Source organism: Protopterus annectens, chromosome 12.part0 (genome assembly GCF_019279795.1).
Source record: "Protopterus annectens isolate FY-2018-M chromosome 12.part0, PAN1.0, whole genome shotgun sequence".
Taxonomy (NCBI): Eukaryota; Metazoa; Chordata; order Ceratodontiformes; family Protopteridae; genus Protopterus; species Protopterus annectens.
Genome location: NC_056746.1, coordinates 152,086,093 through 152,103,488, shown reverse-complemented (window position 1 = coordinate 152,103,488; position 17,396 = coordinate 152,086,093). Strand labels below are relative to the sequence as shown.

The 17,396-nt window shown below is 45.3% G+C and overlaps 1 protein-coding gene across 2 annotated transcripts in view; it reads left to right on the top strand.

Moving 5' to 3' along the window:
• The window catches only part of GSPT1 (G1 to S phase transition 1), a 960,922-nt gene that overhangs the window by 369,805 nt on the left and 573,721 nt on the right, over nucleotides 1-17,396 (top strand). For both annotated transcript variants that reach the window (XM_044089181.1, XM_044089179.1), the window contains one exon: nucleotides 6,374-6,451. In XM_044089181.1, coding sequence (XP_043945116.1) covers nucleotides 6,374-6,451 — 78 coding nt within the window. The remainder of the gene's footprint in view (nucleotides 1-6,373; nucleotides 6,452-17,396) is intronic.

The window sequence follows — 17,396 nt, the reverse complement described above, 5'->3', positions numbered from 1 at the left end:
ACTGCTGTAGGAGTACATGTTTGTACATATTTTGACCTGTCAAAGGACCTCATCTAGGAATCAATGAGCGAGACAGAAAATGTGGTTCAAAAAAATGTTGGGGAACTTTCCAAAATCCACGAGGACAGTTCCCTCAGAGGCAGAGAAGGGAATGCTAATGGAAGACATCGCCCATGTGGCAGAGGTGGCCTGAAAAAAGGCACTTCAGGCTTTAAACAATGCCTGAAGTGTGGGAGAAAAATGCCGAATAGAGACACTCGTGATGACTGTTTATTGTTTGGGAGTGCCTTATCTCTCTGTACAACCGCCTTGCTCTATTTGTCAGGGTTTTAGTTTTCGTACCTTGAATGAGCGTAAGAATAAACGTTTTAAAGGGCCTGCTTAAATCGCTCTTTTCAGAGGCGCTCTGCGTCAGAGGGTTCACCCCCTCCTAGAAGAGAGAGAAAGAGGCCACATTTAATTCCCCCCTCAACCTCTGGTGAGAAGGAAAGACCAATGAAACCAAAACTTCTGAAACTTTCTGCTCTGGACCAGAAGTCTTCGTCTCTGGCACTGATTTTGGTCCTGATAACGGCTGTGGCACCGACTATGACAGACAACTAAGATTTTGACCTCAACCTCAATTCCAGCTCCGAGCCTCCCCACGGTTCTACTAGCTCAGATGGACACTACTGCCCCTGTCATCTCAAAATTGGAGACGGTGGTGCCATTAGACGTACAAGCACAAACCCAATATTCCCCATCTGTGAACCCCTTCTAGGAACAAGTTTATAGTCCCTTCCTAGATTTCTAGAGCATCCAGAGTCCCTTCGGGGATATCCACTAGATCACCAGGAGCCTCTCTGAACTAGATGTGGTGCGCCTTTTGAACCAGCTGCTGACAGCCAGGGGAGATCCCTTCTGATTCAAAAGCCCAATCCCTTCTAGGACTTGGGATTTCTGCTTCACGGACTCCATCTTACTCTCCTCCTTCGTCCTCCTTGCAGGTTTCGAAGCTGTTGGCACCCACTGTTTTGGTGCTAGTAGTGGATCTCACTTTGGCCAAAACTTTGGCCATCGGTTCCGTTGGAACCAGGACTTCCTCAATCCCATGATTGGACTACAGGCTCCTCTGTTCCGAGTTCGGCGACGACCCTTTCTGCGGTGCCGTCCACAGTGCCAGGAGCCCTGTTCAGTTATCAATCCAGCTTGAGGCTCCATTCCTGGGAGTGGTCTCAATGGAGCAGGGTGTGACCCCCCCCCCCCGTTCCAAGATTGTTTTTCTGTGTTCCAGGCTCCCGCCCCTCTTCAGGCAGCCCTGCCCTTCCAGGCGATGGAGAGGGCTCTTGCCTCTGCAGGCAAGCCTTCAGCATCAGAACCACCATGTCCTCCTGAGCTGCAGCTGTCACAGGCCACTGTCCCGGATCGAGCATGGGAGTCGCAGGAGACCCTATTGCAGGGTGCCCTTTCCTCCAGGTCCACCTCAGAAGCTCCCACTGAGGAAGTTCCTAGGAAGAAATTGTGCAAGAGGAAACACATGGACTCCCTTGAGGAGTCCCTCACCGAGCATATGGATTAAGATGAAGGGGAAGGGTCCCCACGATCACCCCCTGAAGATGTGAATCTTGAAACAGAGGGGTGATTGGAAGTCCAAAAACCCTTCCTCCAAGGAATCCATTTTTCTGCAGGCTTTTCATGCTCGACCATCTACCTATTGGTTGACCCCGCCTGCAGATGAGCTGGTTCAGCTTGTGGTGCAGTGCGCCTGGAAGAACCCTGATGCTGTTGAAGCAATCCCCAGGAGACCAGAGAAGATCCGCTCTTCCCTGAAGAAAATCCACATTGGTCAAAAGGTTTACCAGTAGATGTGATGGTGGTGGTGACGGCAGCAGCCACGAAGAAAGAGCTCTCTGGGGAGAGCCATACAGTTCACCCGTCTAACAGGGGGTTCTGAGCGGTGGACAGACTGGGGAAGTGAGTATTTGCTTCATCGACCTTTGCAATTAGGTTTTTGAACTACCTGGCACATTTCACCAGACTCCGGACTGCTCCGAACTCTCTGGTACTCTATCAGGACAGGTGTCTGAGGTTAATGACAAGGTAGCCTCGCAGCTAGCGACCCGGGAGTCTATTTCTAATTCATCCATGATGTTAATTTCACATGCAACCGAAGGGGCAGCTAGAGCTGCGGGTTCAGGTGTTAGTTGTGAGACGTCATGGCTGGATGCGCCTATGCGACTTTGCGGATCCTTTTAAGTCTTCCTTCCTGAGTGTTCCAGTGGAAGCGTCTTCCCTGTTTGGCCCTAAAGTGAAGGACACGCTAGCGAGGTGTGAGCAGGATGGTAAGACCCTGTCTGCCATTGGTGTACGTTTCTCCACTCCCCAGCGTTCCTTTTCTAGGAACCAGAGAAATGGGAAATTGTGGCACAAAAAGTCTGAGGGTCCTTTTCGTGACGCATGTGGCGAGTTCACCCCCAGAGGCAGAGGGGGCGACTCTTCCGGAAGACGCCCCTACAGAGGCAAAGGGGGTCTGCGTAATCAGGGTTCCAGAGATTCTTTCTCTAGACATCCCTATCAGTGCTTCTGAAGAGCAGCCCAATTGCTTTCCTCTGGAAGCAGTCGGGGGACGTCTTTCTCTGCACCCCAATGCCTGGCTATAAGTTACCACCGATTCTTGGGTGCTGAAGATAACCAGAGGTTACCAAAACGAATTCCAGACGTTCCATCCAGTCTAAGGGAAGAGGCAGCTCTACAAATAGAAAAGCTGTACTTAGTCATCCAGAATGTCCCACCAGACCAGATCATATTCGGATTTTACTCAAGATTCTTTTTGGTGCGAAAAAAGACAGGGGACTGGAGACCAATTTTGGACCTCAGATGTTTAAACAAGTTAGTCAGCCAGACAAAATTCCAGATGGTCTCCATTCAGTCCGTTCTCCCTTTTCTGGAGGAAGGCGATTGGATGTGCTCGATAGACCTTCAGGATGCGTATTACCGCATCAAGATGGACAACTGCTCCAGAAGGGTCCTTTGCTTCCGCCTGGGAGCCAATCATCAATTCTGTGCCCTGTCCTTCGGACTCTCTACAGCCGCCAGTGTGTTCATCAAATGCATGGCAGCAGTGACTGCTCACTTGAGACTACAAGGATTCCAGGTGTTTCCATATCTGAACGATTGGCTCCTTGCCAACACCACCAAACATCTGGTACCTTGTACTATACCCGCTCTTTGACAAATCGCCTGGGAATCTCTATAAACTGGGAGAAATCCAATCCAACTCCAACCCAATTCTTGAAATTTATAGGGGTAACATTTAATACCCACTCTTGCTTAATCTCTCTCCCAGATTACAGGCTTCAGAGAATAAGGATCCAGCTCCGAGTGATACTGTGCCATGACTTGGTTCCGGCTCGACAGGTCCTGCAGCTGTTAGGGTTCCGGCTCGACAGGTCCTGCAGCTGTTAGGGTCAATGGCAACATCTATATGAATAGTACCCCTAGCAAGGCTTCTGTTAACCCAGTGGTAACCAAATTGCCACCCTTTGTCCTTCTAGATTCAAATTACAAATCGATGCAAAATAGACCTTTTTTAGTGGATGAAGCCAGAGGCAGAACTTTGGAGCAGATCCTTCCCCCCTCAGCCCAGCGCCATTGTGACCAAGGATGCATCCCTGATAGGGTGGGGGCATTTTCAGGGAATGACTGTCCAAGGCAACATGGTCCGATTTAGAGGCCAGTCTGCATATAAATATTCTAGAATTGAGGGCAGTGCTTTTGGCGTTGCAAGCATTTGTCTGCCCTTCCTTCGGGAACAATTGATATCCAATTGGACAACATGTCAGTAGTTTGGTATAGCAAACAAGGAAGAACCAAGTCCTATCCCTTATGTCAAGAGGCCATGAGAGTTTGGCAATGGCCGATAGCTTCCAGCTGCTTTCTGATAGCAACGCGTGTCCCGGGGAATTCTATCGTGATCGCAGACAAATTGAGCAGGTACATGCTCCTGCCTCACGAGTGGTCCCTCAACCCCAACTTGGTGACAAAGATTTTCAGCCATTGGGGCCAGCCTTACTGCATCCTGTTCACCTCCCCGTCCAACCACAAATGCAGCAACAACACTTCACCTTAATTCCCCCGCAGGGGCAGTCCCCAAGGTACTCTCTTATCCACGACTGACCCACGGGGACTGCTTTACGCTTATCCTCCCATTCCTCTAGTTCTGAAGTAAGCTCTTCGGTTGAAAAGCAAAATGATCCTCATAGCACCATATTGGCTTTGCGAGGTATGGTTCCCTTTTCTCTGGCCTTATCTACTTTGCAGACCGTGGACCTTGTATCCAACTCCAGATCTGATTTCTCACCCCCAAGGGTTGAGCCACCCGAACTTGACCAGTCTCAAGATCACATCTTGGTTTCTCCACTTCGATGATTGCCAGGAATTGCAATCTTCTCTCTCCAGTATGTGAAATTATTCTGGCTTCACATAAACCATCTACCAGAAAACTTTATGCTGACAAATGGAAAAGATTTTCTATTTGGTCTAGACGGAGAAAACTAGATTCATATTCTGCACCGGTCTCTGCTGTACTCCAGTATTTATCTAACTTTTTTGAGCAGGGCGCAGCAGCATGAACTGTATGAGTTCGTGTAGCTGCCATTTCGAATTTTCATAATGGTTTTGGTGACTCCTCTTTAATTTCTCATCTGAGCAAAACCTTTTTGAAAGAAGTCTGTCACTTCAGACCTCCAATTAAGCAGCCCACATAACCCTGGGGTCTCACAGTTGTCTTACAGTCTTTGACTCTGCCTCCTTTTGAGCCAGCAGCCATGTGTGACATCGTTTCTGTCTTGGAAATCTCTTTTTCTGGTGGCTATTACTTCGGCCAGATGCATTTCCGAGTTCCAGGCTCTTTGTACCAAGCATCCTTATTTGATTTTTCCATAAGGACAGAGTATCACTACGGACCAACTTTTCCTTCCTGCCCAAAGTAATCTCTGAGCTCTCTATCAATCAGACAATTGATCTGCCAGTGTTTTGTCCTAATTTTTCCAGTAATGGAGAGTATTGTTTGCATTTACTTGATGTCCACAGACAATTGAGGTTTTACTTTGGTCTGATTTTCAGACTGTTTTTGTCCTGTCATTTGTATCCTTTTCTGGCCCCAAAATGGGAAAGTCAGTCTCTAAAGTGACCCTGTCCAGATGGCTGAGATGGTATAATTTTCATTTATAACCAAGAAAGAAAGTCTGTCCCAGCAAACATCAGAGCTCACTCCACCAGATCAGTGGCGTTCCACTCCAGACCTTCAATGGACGACATCTGTGCAGCAGCTACATGGGCTTCCCCCAATGCTTTTGTCACTCATTACAAGTTGGATCTGGTCTTCAGGGGAAGAGCGTCTTTTGGTTTAATGGTGCTCAGTAATGTTCTTCCATAGGGCCACCCAAGTGATATAAGGTAGTTGGGGACTCTGTCCCATCAGTGATGAATGAAGATTAACAACATCAAATAAAGAAGTTGTCTTACCATAATGTTCCATCTGTGTTGTTGATCTTCATCCATTCATCACGTCCCACCCTCCTTAGATGCTCCTGGGGGATACTTTGGGTCCATCTCCAGGATTAAGGATTTGCTCAGAGACCGCCCCTGCGTTACTGATTAGGGCAAACTCTATCTGAGGTTACAGGGAGAAGGGGATTAGGGGTAAAAGCTTAGCTCGAGAGTATTTGGCTGGCGTGAGCTTGGTATAAGGACAACTCAGTTTTGAGGACGGAACCGAAACCCATCAGTGATGAATGGATGAAGATCAGCAACACAGATGGAACGTTATGGTAAGACATAACTTCTTTTTTGCAGTGATTCAAGTCACCACTAGGGCCTGGCTTTAGACCATAAAATGAAAAATGCTGTCACTGCTGGGATGCCAGTGAGAGCACAAAGCACCCTTATGGCTTCTTGGATGTCTGTCTCAAGAGTTTGAGCAAGGAGAGGTTTGATGGCTAGCAGGTAGAGTCAAAAATAATAATGTAAAAACAAATATGTACGTAGAATTAATGTGCTTTTCTTTGGCATTTGCAAATACTTAGATTTTGTGCTTGAAAGTTGTTTTAACCCAATACATGGTGGTTCTAATAACTTTTAATTTTTTGAATTATGCAATTTAAATGTGGTTGTAGTTGCTTATGTGGTACCTATGTTTAGTTATTGAGTTTCAGTATTTTAATACTGTTTATAAAATGTGGCAGATTTTGAGGGCATTGCTGTTGCATCTGTTCCAGATAATTTTGGTAAGACTTTGGTAGCTTAGAACATTTATTTGCATATTTTGTAGCAAAATGCACTTAAACGTACAGTATTTTTTTTTGTAGGCATTGACCATTTGATTTCTTTTTAGGTACTTAACAGGTATGGTTGACAAAAGAACTCTGGAAAAGTATGAGCGAGAAGCAAAAGAGAAGAATCGAGAAACTTGGTAAGGTTTATGCTTTATCCATTTCACTTATGGGTTTATGTACATACAACTCATGTCTTAACTGGATTTACAGTGCAGCTAGCATAACTTTATTGGGTGTGCATTTGTTATAGTGCTGGTAATGTGCACAGTTTGTGGTGGTGAGTGATGTGTTTTTAAATGCGGGGATATCGCTTCCTGTTCTGGTCATCACACTGTAGCTGCCTGTTTCCAGAAGGTCTTGTGTTAGGGAAGGTTCATTTTATTGGTCACTGTTGAATACTGAACATTTGCCTTCCCTTAAAGATGGACAGACATCTGTCCCAACTTCCAAGGCTCTTTACCCTTCCCCCTAAAGGTCAGGTGTGACCCTTCCACCTGAATGTCATTATATCTGTGGTATAACCAAGGTGTCCCTCCATCATAATTAAATCTTTTATGCTTCCGTGTGAAAGGTAATGTCAGTGTGAGTGCTATGCATTGTCTGTCCATCACTTCCACTTTGCTTCCAGAGTACAGCTACGTGCCCACTTGGGGGGAAAAAATCTTAATGTAGGTTTTTGTGCTTGCCTTCAACTGATTCTCTCTAATGGAGCTTTGGAAGTTTGCACTGCATCTTCCAATGGACAGAGCCTAAGCTTTTTTTTTTTATAGAATCAAATTATGTTGTCATATTTCAAACAAATGTTCATATCTTTGGAACAATAGGTGTTACTAAAGATGTGTAAATGACAACTTTTAAGCACACACTATTTTTATAGTGATAGTATCCTTTAGGTTTTAAATGGGGTTTTATGTCATTTTAAACATTGCTATTACATTTGTAATGTTTTGTAAACAGCTTACAATATCTACATGACCACTCATTTTACACACATACTGTTAGTATCACTTTTTGCATCCTGTTGAGAGTTTTCATGTGATGCTAAGCATTTCTGTCTGTGCTACAGAAGTTACCCAGCTGTAATGAAATTTTGTGCGTTAGGGTTATAGATGCCATTTGATAAAGCTAGTAAGTGGACTGTATACAGGATCCAAATCTTGCACAGAGAGTTTCATAGTCAGTGTTTTTTATGCTTAGGGATAGAGCAGAGTATTGCCTCCTGTCCCTGTTGTGCTAGGTTTCTCCAGAAGACTAAAGTGGAGAGCCAGATCTCTCCAGGATTGTCTGAACCAGAAAGTAATGCACAACTGACATTTTCAAGGGCTGCCCTGGTGTCCGCCAAGTCCATGATTTTTTTGTGCTCAGAAAACAAAAAAAAAAACACCACCCCCAGGAGAGGGGATTCCACAAGGTCAATGGGATATCTTGAGTTCGAGGGCAACCCTGGACTCGTAGATGTCTGGTCCATTGAGGTGATTTTGCAGAAACCATCTCTGTCTCCTACTTGGAGTCAAGGTCTCTGATGGTCCTCAAAAGGTGGCCATGCACTTTAACAGCACATTCTCCTGAGCTGAAGTTGCTTTACACTCCTCTCTGTGAGCATCTAGTTCTGATACTCTACTGTGATACGATCCAAGTGCAGTATTCTGTTTCTAGTATGGGAGGACATCCACTTCTTTAAAGTAGAAGTCCTTGGTGCTTGTCCACTGCAATGAACGCCTAAGGTGGACAAGTTAACCTCATATCTCTTACGCCTACATTTAACCACGAATACATATTCCTAACTATATACTATATTCAGCCTGTTTCTCTAAATATTAGTGTTTTTGTTTTTTTCTTCGCAAGTGTGGTGATGTTTCTCTAATAATATGTTTTTTTTTTTTTATCACAACTGCAGTTAACTATAATTGCTAAGGATGTTTGTCTTAGCATTTCTTATATTATGTATTCTGTATAACTTGTTGGGCTTTTCCCCCAGACCTCCGCTGAAAATGGGATACCACCCAGTCGAACTATCCCAGTTAACAAACATAAAATAAAAATGTAACTTGACAAGACAGGACAAAATTTGTCACAGCGAAATTACAGGGTTTATTGCAAACCACAACCCTCAGGGCTTGCAGCACTCTGTTCCATAAGCTGTGCTAGTCTTCCCAAGTGTTTTCATTACTGCAACAGTGAGCAACAGGATGACCATAGTCCAGTTCCCTTGGGCACTAATTTTAATCCTAGATGTGGGTTATGTTCACCGTGGCAGTAATATTTCTCTCCTTGTGCACCTCTTTAAGACATCTTGATGCCTTGGTGGGAGTATGTTCACCCAGTCTGGTGAGAGAAGGACAGAAAGCGCCAAGGCTGACTAGACATTGAATCTTCTAGCTTAGAGGTCACAAGTGTTATCGTTGCTGCAGTAATGATACTCTTTTAACATCTACAAATGTTCATTGTATATCTACTGTTGTACTGCTAACTTGAGACTTCTGCAGAAGGAATGATGTTTTCTTTGTCTGCTAGAGCTTTACACCCTTGCCTCTCTTTGCCAAATGGATTCTCTTTCTTCTGAACACCAGCACTTCAGTGGTATAAGAGATGCCCTTCTGTTCATATGTTGCAGTATTCGTAACATGAGGGAGTTTGCCACATGCTGTCCTGACGTCCGGCCAGTGTACAAAAGTCTAAAGCTACTGTCGGGTATGTGCGACATTGCACATAGGTCCCCATCCAACATCCGCCATAAAGTGACGGGAATAAAGCAGACATTGGCACTTACCATCCTCAGAACTTTTCTGCTGCCAGTCTCAATGCCATCTCTAGTCTTTTGCTCAAGGCCACAAAGGATCCTTTTTATCACATCTTCGGGAGGAATGCAGATGTCCACGACTGACATATGGGGGATCCTAGGCTCATAGTCACTGAAGGTCCTCATGGAGTACCACATATCCTTGTTGGTGAAGGTTACAGGCAGTATTATCGAATGTAGGCCTACATCTGGTCCCTTGACCTTTCACAGTATGGATGTTCCACTAAAGAAAAATCAGAAAACAAAGCATGCTTCTCCTTCTCAGGAACATTCTGCAGATTGGCAAGTTTTTTTCTCAAGGGCTGTTTAATGCCTTTATGCCCCTTAGGCAGTCTACAGCGGTCTCTCTCCCTTATCCTTCCCTTTCTTCAGTCTCTCCTCAGATTCCCTTTACATTGGAATACGCTTCTCCAAGGAGGAATTAAATGGTACATAATCTCCTGCGGAGGATATTACCTTTGAGACCATTGTGAAGATGAGATAATTTTTCAAGTGGGATTGCTCTCAGATTTCTGAGGTGCACAAAATGATATGACCTGTTACAGATGGCCAGCTTTTTTGGATGCTTTCTCCTCTGCTTCTGAGTGTCCAGACTCACAACTTCTTGCCCCTAAAAGGCAAGATATGTTTTCCAAAGTGCCAGAAGATTGCAAGTTTTTACAGCCGAGTGCACATCCAGGCATTTTGCAGTTACCTCCTACTGTAGGCATAAAATATTGTTCGTTCTTATTTTCATTAATAATTCCAAAACCATGCTACATACAAGGTATCAGAATATTTTATTTTGAAGCGTACATGATAGCAAACACAGTTGTATTGATATTTGATCACTGTCAAGGATTATTTGTTAGAACTGTAAGGTGGTAAATTAAATTTTTAAATGCTCAAGCCTCACCCACTGGGAGTTAAAGGTACACACTCAAAAGAGCTGTACTGGAGAGAATTAATTAAGTCCCTTCTGCAGATCCAGCTACAGTCTCAGTAGCTGCTGATAAGCCCTCAAAGCTTTTGCCTTCAACTTCCATCCTCCGCTCGGATAAGGAGAATAAAGTTAAGGAAAGGTTGGGGAAGAAAGTGTGTACTTTAGCCACTGTTGCCTTTAAGGCTGTAAACTACCAAACGCATATGACCTACTATTTAGTTATTTATTTATTTGCATTTGTTTACTGGAATGATGGTCCAGCTGGGCCAGAAGTGCCCATTTTCAGTGGAGTCCCGGGGAGAAAAGCTCCACATACAAGACATTTCACATACAATACAGAATTTACATTAATAAAGACATTTAGTACATATTATTGGCAGTTTATACAATTGGTGAAAAAAAAAGTACATAATCCGTTCTCAAATCAAATATATTATGCAAGCAATACAGAGTGTATACATGCAAACATTCCATATGAGTAGTTTTCAGCTAGCAAAATTTATATATGGCACTTCATGCAGTGGGTGCAAAGCAAATGTAGGAATTAATCAGAGACTAGGTACTTAAACTTTTCGCACGTTTAGGAGGTATAATAGCTGAGCGATAGGCTATATAAGTCCTGTTGCAGGAATCAGCAGTCGGTGGATATTGTTGCAGATGTAAGTGATGGTATGATATTAAGGTAGGCTGCAAGAGTACCTGAATGTCTCACCTCATTCAATGGTAGGTCTGTAAGGGTTAGGAAGAGAAGGAAGTAGACGGGAGGGATCAATGGTAGGACAACGGGCGTTAGTAGAAGAAGGAAGTGGACAGGATGGAGAGGTGGAGTAAATAAAAAGACCGGTGGATGTGAAGGGAGGATGCCAGAATAGTAGAGTGGGGGGTGAGAATAGTTGTGATGGTTGAAGTTAGGTTATATGAGATGTGGTGTGTATGCCTTAGCCCTCCTTTCTAAAGCCACTCAGCTAATTTCTGAGCTTCCAGAGTCGGACATTAAGTCACAGCTTTCTTCCATTTTGGGTTCCTCTTCTCAAGTGACACATCGTTCCATTAAGTGCAGCTATGTTGTGATGCAGTTGAAGCATCTGCTAGAGCTGCTGCATCTGGCTTTGTCTTGAAGAGGTGCTGTTGACTGAGACTCCAGCCATTTCTAGATGATATTAAAGCTAAAATAATGGACGCTCCATTAGATTCCAAGGCCTTGTTTAGATTTGCAGCTTCAGAACTTATGTCCTTGCAAGAAAAGGGTAAGGAGCTCCGGGACCTTAAACATATTTGTGTCCCCAGTCCCTAAATTTCAGAGGAACTACCCTTCTCAAACTCTCTCTGATGTCCATCAAGGATGCATCTGCAGTCCTAACAAATGGGTTGTCCTGCCTCAGGCAGCCCTTCGGTCGGCCGGATTCCAAAGTCTGGGTCTGGCCTCGGCTGATGTCGCACTCCACCCGACGTCATAGCTGCAGTTCAGTGGGTATAAAGGCATCAGCCGACGCCATTTTCCTTAGTCTTTCTTGCCGCGTGGCGCCCGAAGCAGAAGCTGTTCGCAAGTGCCGGTCGGTCAGAACCAGAGATTGCTACTACCGAAGACTTCTAAAAAGCTAAGTACCCGTGGGACTCTTTCTTGCCTCAGCCGATGTCAGAAAAAGTGAATAACTGTTTAACTTGTGGGAAACAAATACCTCATAAAGATTTCCACTCTTACTGCCTACCTTGTTTAGGCCCAGACCACGACGTAGCAGCTTGTCTAGCCTGTGCTTCTTTAACCGACGGACACTTACACGCCGGTCGGAATTTGCTGAGGAGTTTTGCCCGCTTTTGCTTACAACATGCCGCCGAACTCCGACTTCACAATTAGCTAAAAGCGCAGAAAGGACCGACATCGCGTCCGCGGTTTCGCCGAAACCGCGTTAAGTCAGCAGTGTCTCTGTTTCGGCTGAAACAGAGTCCTCGGTTCTTCCTTCGGCCGAAAGCTTGCCTCCTACCGAGGCCTCTTCCAGCATGGCTGAATCTGCTACTGAAATTACACCTGCTCTTACAGGTTCACAGGATTTATCTGATACTATCCCTTTAGATATATCTACTCCTGCACGTGGAGCTGCTAGGCCCCCTGCATCCATGTCGATTAAGGCTTTTGCCAGGGCTAAAGCAGCAAAATCAACCAAGACTGTGCCTGCTAAGACCCCTTCTCACAGGCCTAGCACTAGTACTCAAATGCTTAGTCTAGCAGAGGATCTCATTTCTTTGATCAGGGGATCCCAACCTCACCCTGACAGGGCCTCTCACCCACCTCCAGAGAAGAGGCCTAGAGCAGAGCCCCCTGAGCCAGTTTCTTCAGATTACTTCTCTGATGATTCAGAAAATACAAACCCTCCAGAAGGCCCTTACTCTCCTTATGAGGACTCTGATGCAGAAGACTCCATTCCTTCTGCCTCTCCGCCTGAGGAATTTTCTTTTGGGGAAACCTTGCATGCTATGAGGGAACAATTTCAATGGCAGGGCCAGGATTTTTCAGACTCTAGGAAAAGGCTTAGGACCTTTTTGCATTTGCCACAGCATAGGCCTTTAGCCATTCCTCCAGTACTTACTGATGTCCTTCAAGGATGCATCTGCAGTCCTTACAAATGGGTTGTCCTGTCGTCAGGCAGCCCTTCGGTCGGCCGGATTCCAAAGTCTGGGTCTGGCTTCGGCTGGTGTCGCACTTCACCCGACGTCATAGCTGCAGTTACTCTGGTATAAAGGCATCAGCCGACGCCATTTTCCCCAGTCTTTCTTGCGCGGCGCCAAGCAGAAGCTGTTCGCAAGTGCCGGTCGGTCAGATCCAGAGATTACTACTACCGAATACTTCTACTACTACGAAGACTTCTAAAAGCTAAGTACCCCGTTGGGGACTCTTTCTTGCCTCAGCCGATGTCAGAAAAAGTGAATAACTGTTTAACTTGTGGGAAACAAATACCTCATAAAGATTTCCACTCTTACTGCTTACCTTGTTTAGGCCCAGACCACGACGTGGCAGCTTGTCTAGCCTGTGCTTCTTTTAACCGACGGACGCTTAGACGTCGGTCGGAATTTGCTGAGCAGTTTTTCGGCTCTGATTTTGCTTATATTATGCCATCGGATCCTCCGACTTCACAAATATCCAAAAAACGCAAGGAAAAGGACCGACACTCGCGGGCCGCGGTTTCGGCCGAAACCGCGGTTAAGCCAACCGCGAGTGTCTCGGTTTCGGCTGAAGCCGAGCAAGCAGTTCTTCCTTCAGCCGAAAACATGCCTTCTACCGAGGCCTCTTCCAACCTGGTGGAATCGGCTTCTGAAATCCAACCTGCAGTTGTGGTTTCTCAGGAATTATCTGACACTATTCCCTTGGATATTTCAACCCCTGCACGTGGAGCTGCTAGGCCTCCTGCAGCCATGTCCATTAAGGCCTTTGCCAGGGCTAAAGCAGCTAAAGCTACAAAATCTGTGCCTGTTAAGACCCCCTCTCACAGGCCCAGCTCCAGTTCCCAAATGCTTTCTCTAGCAGAGGATCTCATTTCTTTAATCCGGGGATCCCAACCTCACCCAGACAGGGCCTCTTACCCACCTCCAGAGAAGAGGCCTAGAGCAGAGCCCCCTGAGCCAGTTTCCACAGATGATTCCTCTGATGATTCAGATATACAGACCCTCCAGAGGCTCCTTATTCCCCTTATGAGGACTCTGATGCTGAAGAGTCCATCCCTTCTGCCTCTCCGCCTGAGGAATTTTCCTTTGGGGAAACCTTGCATGCTATGAGGGAACAACTTCAGTGGCAGGGCCAAGTTTTTTCAGACTCCAGGAAAAGGCTTAGAACCTTTTTGCATTTACCACAACATAGGCCTTTAGCTATACCTCCAGTTCTTTCTGTTGTAGATGATGCATTTAATGATGCTTGTACTGCTCCTGATTCATTACCTCCGGCCCCTGCTAAGCCCGATAGGTTCTACAGGGTCCCGGACACACACCACCATTTATACAAGGCTCCTTTTGCAGATCCCGAGACTATATACCAAGGGCCTAAGACTGTAGCAACTACCTCTGTAAAAAACTCCCTCCCCTCTGAAAGGGAATTCAGGTCCTTAGAGAGATGGGGTAAAAAAGTTTACACTTCTGCTACTCTGTCAGCTTGGGCCTTGAACTGTCAATTTCATATGATCCAATATCAAGAATTTATGCTAGACCAGTTAACTAAAAACTGTCCTCTGATGAACCTTTAGATAAGAAATATGTTCAGGAAATGGTACATAACATTCAGCAAGTTAGTAACCATTCTTTAAAATGCGGCTATGATGCACTGGAGGCTTCCTTTAGATCAGCCATGACTGGCACAGTTATCAGAAGGCATGCATGGTTAAAAGAGCAGGCCTTACCGGACCATGTCAAATCAAAACTATTAGATGCTCCCATGGACAAGATCAATTTGTTTGGTTCTCCTGCACAACAGGTACTGAAGAAGATGGAAGAGAAGGCAAAATCTGTCCAAACGGTGAAAGATTTCTTACAGGTCCAACCTCCAAGGTTTAGCAGGAATTGGCCCTCCAAGAATTGGTCCTTTCCAGACTCCTCCAAGGCACAGAGAGGCAGGAATAGGCGTTCAAGAGGCAGAAACCAATCCAGGGGTGCCTACAGGGGACGCCAGTGGCAGGGTAACAACCAGCGAGGCACAGACGCAGCCACCACCACTGCAACAGGACAATCACAGTGACTTGGCTGTGGCACCGCCTACCAGGGAACAACTAGAAGCACCCTTAGGCGGAAAGCTAGCTTTATTTTCAAAGAACTGGCATTACATCACAAGAGACAAGTGGATTTTGCAAACTGTAGACCAAGGTTACAGGTTTCATTTCCATACTCTACCAGGAAAGAGAGGAATGCCAAACCTACCTCCAAATCAAAAGGCAGAAGCTCTAAAACAAGTAAATCAATTATTAAAAATAAGAGCTGTGGAAAAGGTACCATATATGGAGCAAGGAAAGGGCTTTTACTCCAGACTCTTCCTAGTACCAAGGAAAGAAAGCAAATGGAGACCTATTCTCGATCTGTCCGCTTTAAACACATTCCTCATTGTTCCAAAATTCAAAATGCTGACCCTACAGCAGCTTCTTCCCATGCTGGGCAAGGAGTCTTGGCTGGTTACTCTAGATCTCAAGGAGGCATACCTGCACGTCCCCATACGACCAAATTGCAGAAGATACCTCAGATTTCTTGCAGGATCAGAGCATTATCAATTCTCAGCATTGCCCTTTGGCTTATCTACTGCGCCCAGAGTGTTCACGAAATGCCTGGCATCAGTAATCGCTCATTGCAGGCTTCAGGGAATCCAAATCTACCCTTACCTGGACGATTGCCTGATACAAGAGGACAACAAAAACAAGCTAGCAGAAGACTTGAAAAGAGTCATTTACCTTCTACAAGCCCTGGGATATACAGTCAATATAAAAAAGTCAAGGCTGATACCATCCCAAAAGATAACCTTTTTGGGTGCGGAGCTGGACACATCCAAACAAATGGCATTCCTAACAGTAGAAAAACAGGAACAACTCCCTCTCTACTTCTTGGCATTAACAAAGCAAAACCATCTAACAGCAAGAAAAGTCCTATAGGCATTGGGCTTCATGGCATCATGCATTATATTGGTCCCACATGCCAGACTGCACATGAGAAAGCTACAGTGGTACCTAAAGAATTTATGGTCTCAGCACAAGCACAGCCTAGAAACTCACATTCCAATAATTCCATGCCTGAAGCAAGAATTCCACTGGTGGGCTCAGGCCTGTCAATCAAACGAAGGATTGCCCTTCCACAGCACTCAACCAAGCCAAACCATCACAACGAACGCCTCAGACCTCGGTTGGGGGGCCCACATGATGGACAAATGCATACAAGGTTTATGGACTCAAGAGCAACTGCACCTACACATAAACCTAAAGGAAATGCTGGCAGTAAAACTGGCAATTCAGGCTTTCAAACCATTTCTTCGACAAGGCCAATTGATGATAAGGACAGACAACACCACAGTTATGTGGTACATCAACAAGCAGGGAGGCACACATTCTGCACCTCTATGCGGATGGCCCTGGACCTCTGGAATGTGGTCCTGAGTTACAACATTCAGTTACAAGCAATTTTTGTACCAGGAAAAGAAAACACTCTAGCAGACATACTAAGCAGGACTAACACGGATGCCCACGAATGGATGCTGCATCCGGACATCTTCAAAACCATAACAAGAAAATGGGGTCTCCCAGAAATAGACTTATTTGCATCCCCACACAATCACCAATTAAAGAAATTCTGCACCAGGACGTACCATCCACTGGCATGGAAGGTGGACTCCCTATCCTTCAGTTGGAAAAATCTGACAGCATATGCATTCCCACCACTTCCTTTGATGCACAAGGTGCTATTGAAGATCAAAGAGGACCGTCCAAGGATCATTCTGATAGCTCCAGACTGGCCAAGGCAACATTGGTACCCATTACTGAGGAGCATGTCTCGGGAACAGATGTGGCCCTTACCCCTAGTTCCCTTGCTGTTAACTCAGAACAACTACAACACCCTGCATCCAAACCTGAAAACTCTGCAGCTGACTGCCTGGAACATTGCATAAGACAAATTAACCCAAATTTATCCCAAAGGGTTAAGGACATTATCTTGGAAGCTCGCAGACCTTCAACAAGGAAAACCTATTCAGCAAAATGGAAAATATATCTCATTTGGAGTACTGCTAAAGGGGAAGATGTGTCACTGGTAAACATAGCCAACATCCTGGAATACTTGGCAGAGCTATTCCACAAAGGCCTGTCCTACTCTTCCATTAAGATTCATGCATCAGCTATTTCAGCAGAATACGACTTGGATCCTCCAGTCTTCTCACATCCTCTGTTCAGGCAGTTTCTGAGAGGAATTAAAAATGTAAAGCCTCCTAGGAAGCCACCATTACCTGCATGGGACTTGAACTTTGTGCTAGAAAAATTGACACTTCCTCCTTTCGAACCAGCAGCAACAGCAGAATTGCAATACTTATCATGGAAAACTGCTTTCCTGCTGGCAATCACTTCAGCAAGAAGGGTTTCTGAACTACAGGCATTAATGGCAGTACAGCCCTTTCTGATCTTCCATCAAGATAGAGTGTCCATGAGAACTAATCCTACTTTTATGCCTAAGGTGGTCTCCAGAGTATCTTTAAATCAGGCTGTCCACCTACCTACATTCTTCCCCAATCCACAGAACAGGGGAGAAAGACTGTTGCATACCTTGGATGTACACAGACAATTACGCTACTACCTGGACAGGACCAAGAGCAATAGAAAAACTGACCAGCTACTGGTAGCATATGCAACAGGAA